Here is a 1,331-nt window from a genome sequence, read left to right on the forward strand (position 1 = left end):
TAGTAGTGAATAAATGTTTTAATCAACGGTTGTCTAACACAGTTGGCGTGGCAGTGTTGACTGTCCGTTTTATAACAATGTAATAAATTTACATATGTACTCCTACGCTCAGCAAGCTAGAGTTTAGCCAGTATTTTTGTATACAATTGTGTACACACCATTTCTGCAATGCCTGCACACTGGTGAGGTTTCAACTGACTAAAATGCTTTCTCATGATTTGTGAAGGTTATATATAGGGGTTGGTTATATCCATGCATTTATCCATAACATCAACAGTGCTAATAAGTCTATTTGTTGAGTAGCCTGTATGAATCCTGCTTACTCATTTGGTTGATTGGATTCTAAGGTGGTCCTATTCTATTAGCTATTACTTTTGCAAATGCCTTGTTAGCAGTTATGAGTAAGCTGATCGGCTTCTAATTTTTCAATTTCTTGATGCCCCTTTTCATTCAAACATTTATTTTGCAAAGCATGATTACAAAAAAAAGGGATATACAGAAAAGGGTCCCTCGGTTGAGACCATACCATGACCCCCTGCACATGATTATTGGATACAAATTACAATAGGTACATAGTTAACTGTCCGAAAACAAAAAAAATACATTAATACAAGACTTGATAACAAAGCTTATAAGTACATAAAACTGTATAGTAATGTCATACATAATTAATTAGGGCAATGTTCACATTCTTCAAAGATTTCAGTACGCTCACAGCAAAAAGGCATTGCATATACAAACTGGCCATTTTTCAAGAACAGTGTGCCCCCGTCTTTAAACAGATCTGCTGTTACCTGGCGTGTTATCGCAGAGCAATGCTATTACTTTTTTTAATGCTTTTCCTCACCATAGCCGTCTGGCACTGCTGAAAAATTCCTGGGCTGCATTTTTGACCATGGCAGATGGCTGATGGCGGTAAAGGGCACAAGAAAACTAATAGCATCACTGTACAGCAACACCCCTGATCATAACCGGCTGCTTTGCCCCACTGCATTCCCTCTAAGGCTTTCTTTCCTTCATGTTAAAGCTGCTTTAGACACAAAAAAAAAAAGACGCGCACCACAAGAGAAGATGACTGGACGGGGCGCCACTCACAGCTGCTTTAATTCCCAGAAACCACACACACATATGTACCATCAATTCGCGCCTGCGCAACAAACATCCATTTGAACATCAGGGGTAATACAATAACACACGCTCAATAAACTGTTTCTCAATCTTATATAAAACTACTTATGTATCACTAACACACAAACTTTCTTGCTTCTTATGTAAAAGCTTCCATTAATTCTCTGCTTTTGTGTCTTTGCTCCTGGCAGAATTTTCTCTAG

General features: G+C 38.3%; 1 protein-coding gene across 1 annotated transcript in view; it reads left to right on the top strand.

Moving 5' to 3' along the window:
- Window positions 1–1,331, top strand: part of LOC119386217 (fibronectin type-III domain-containing protein 3A-like) — a 15,829-nt gene extending 14,498 nt beyond the window's left edge. The window contains exon 11 of the mRNA XM_037653551.2: window positions 1,320–1,331. Coding sequence (XP_037509479.1) covers window positions 1,320–1,331 — 12 coding nt within the window. The remainder of the gene's footprint in view (window positions 1–1,319) is intronic.

This window comes from Rhipicephalus sanguineus, chromosome 3 (assembly GCF_013339695.2).
Source record: "Rhipicephalus sanguineus isolate Rsan-2018 chromosome 3, BIME_Rsan_1.4, whole genome shotgun sequence".
Lineage (NCBI taxonomy): Eukaryota > Metazoa > Arthropoda > Arachnida > Ixodida > Ixodidae > Rhipicephalus > Rhipicephalus sanguineus.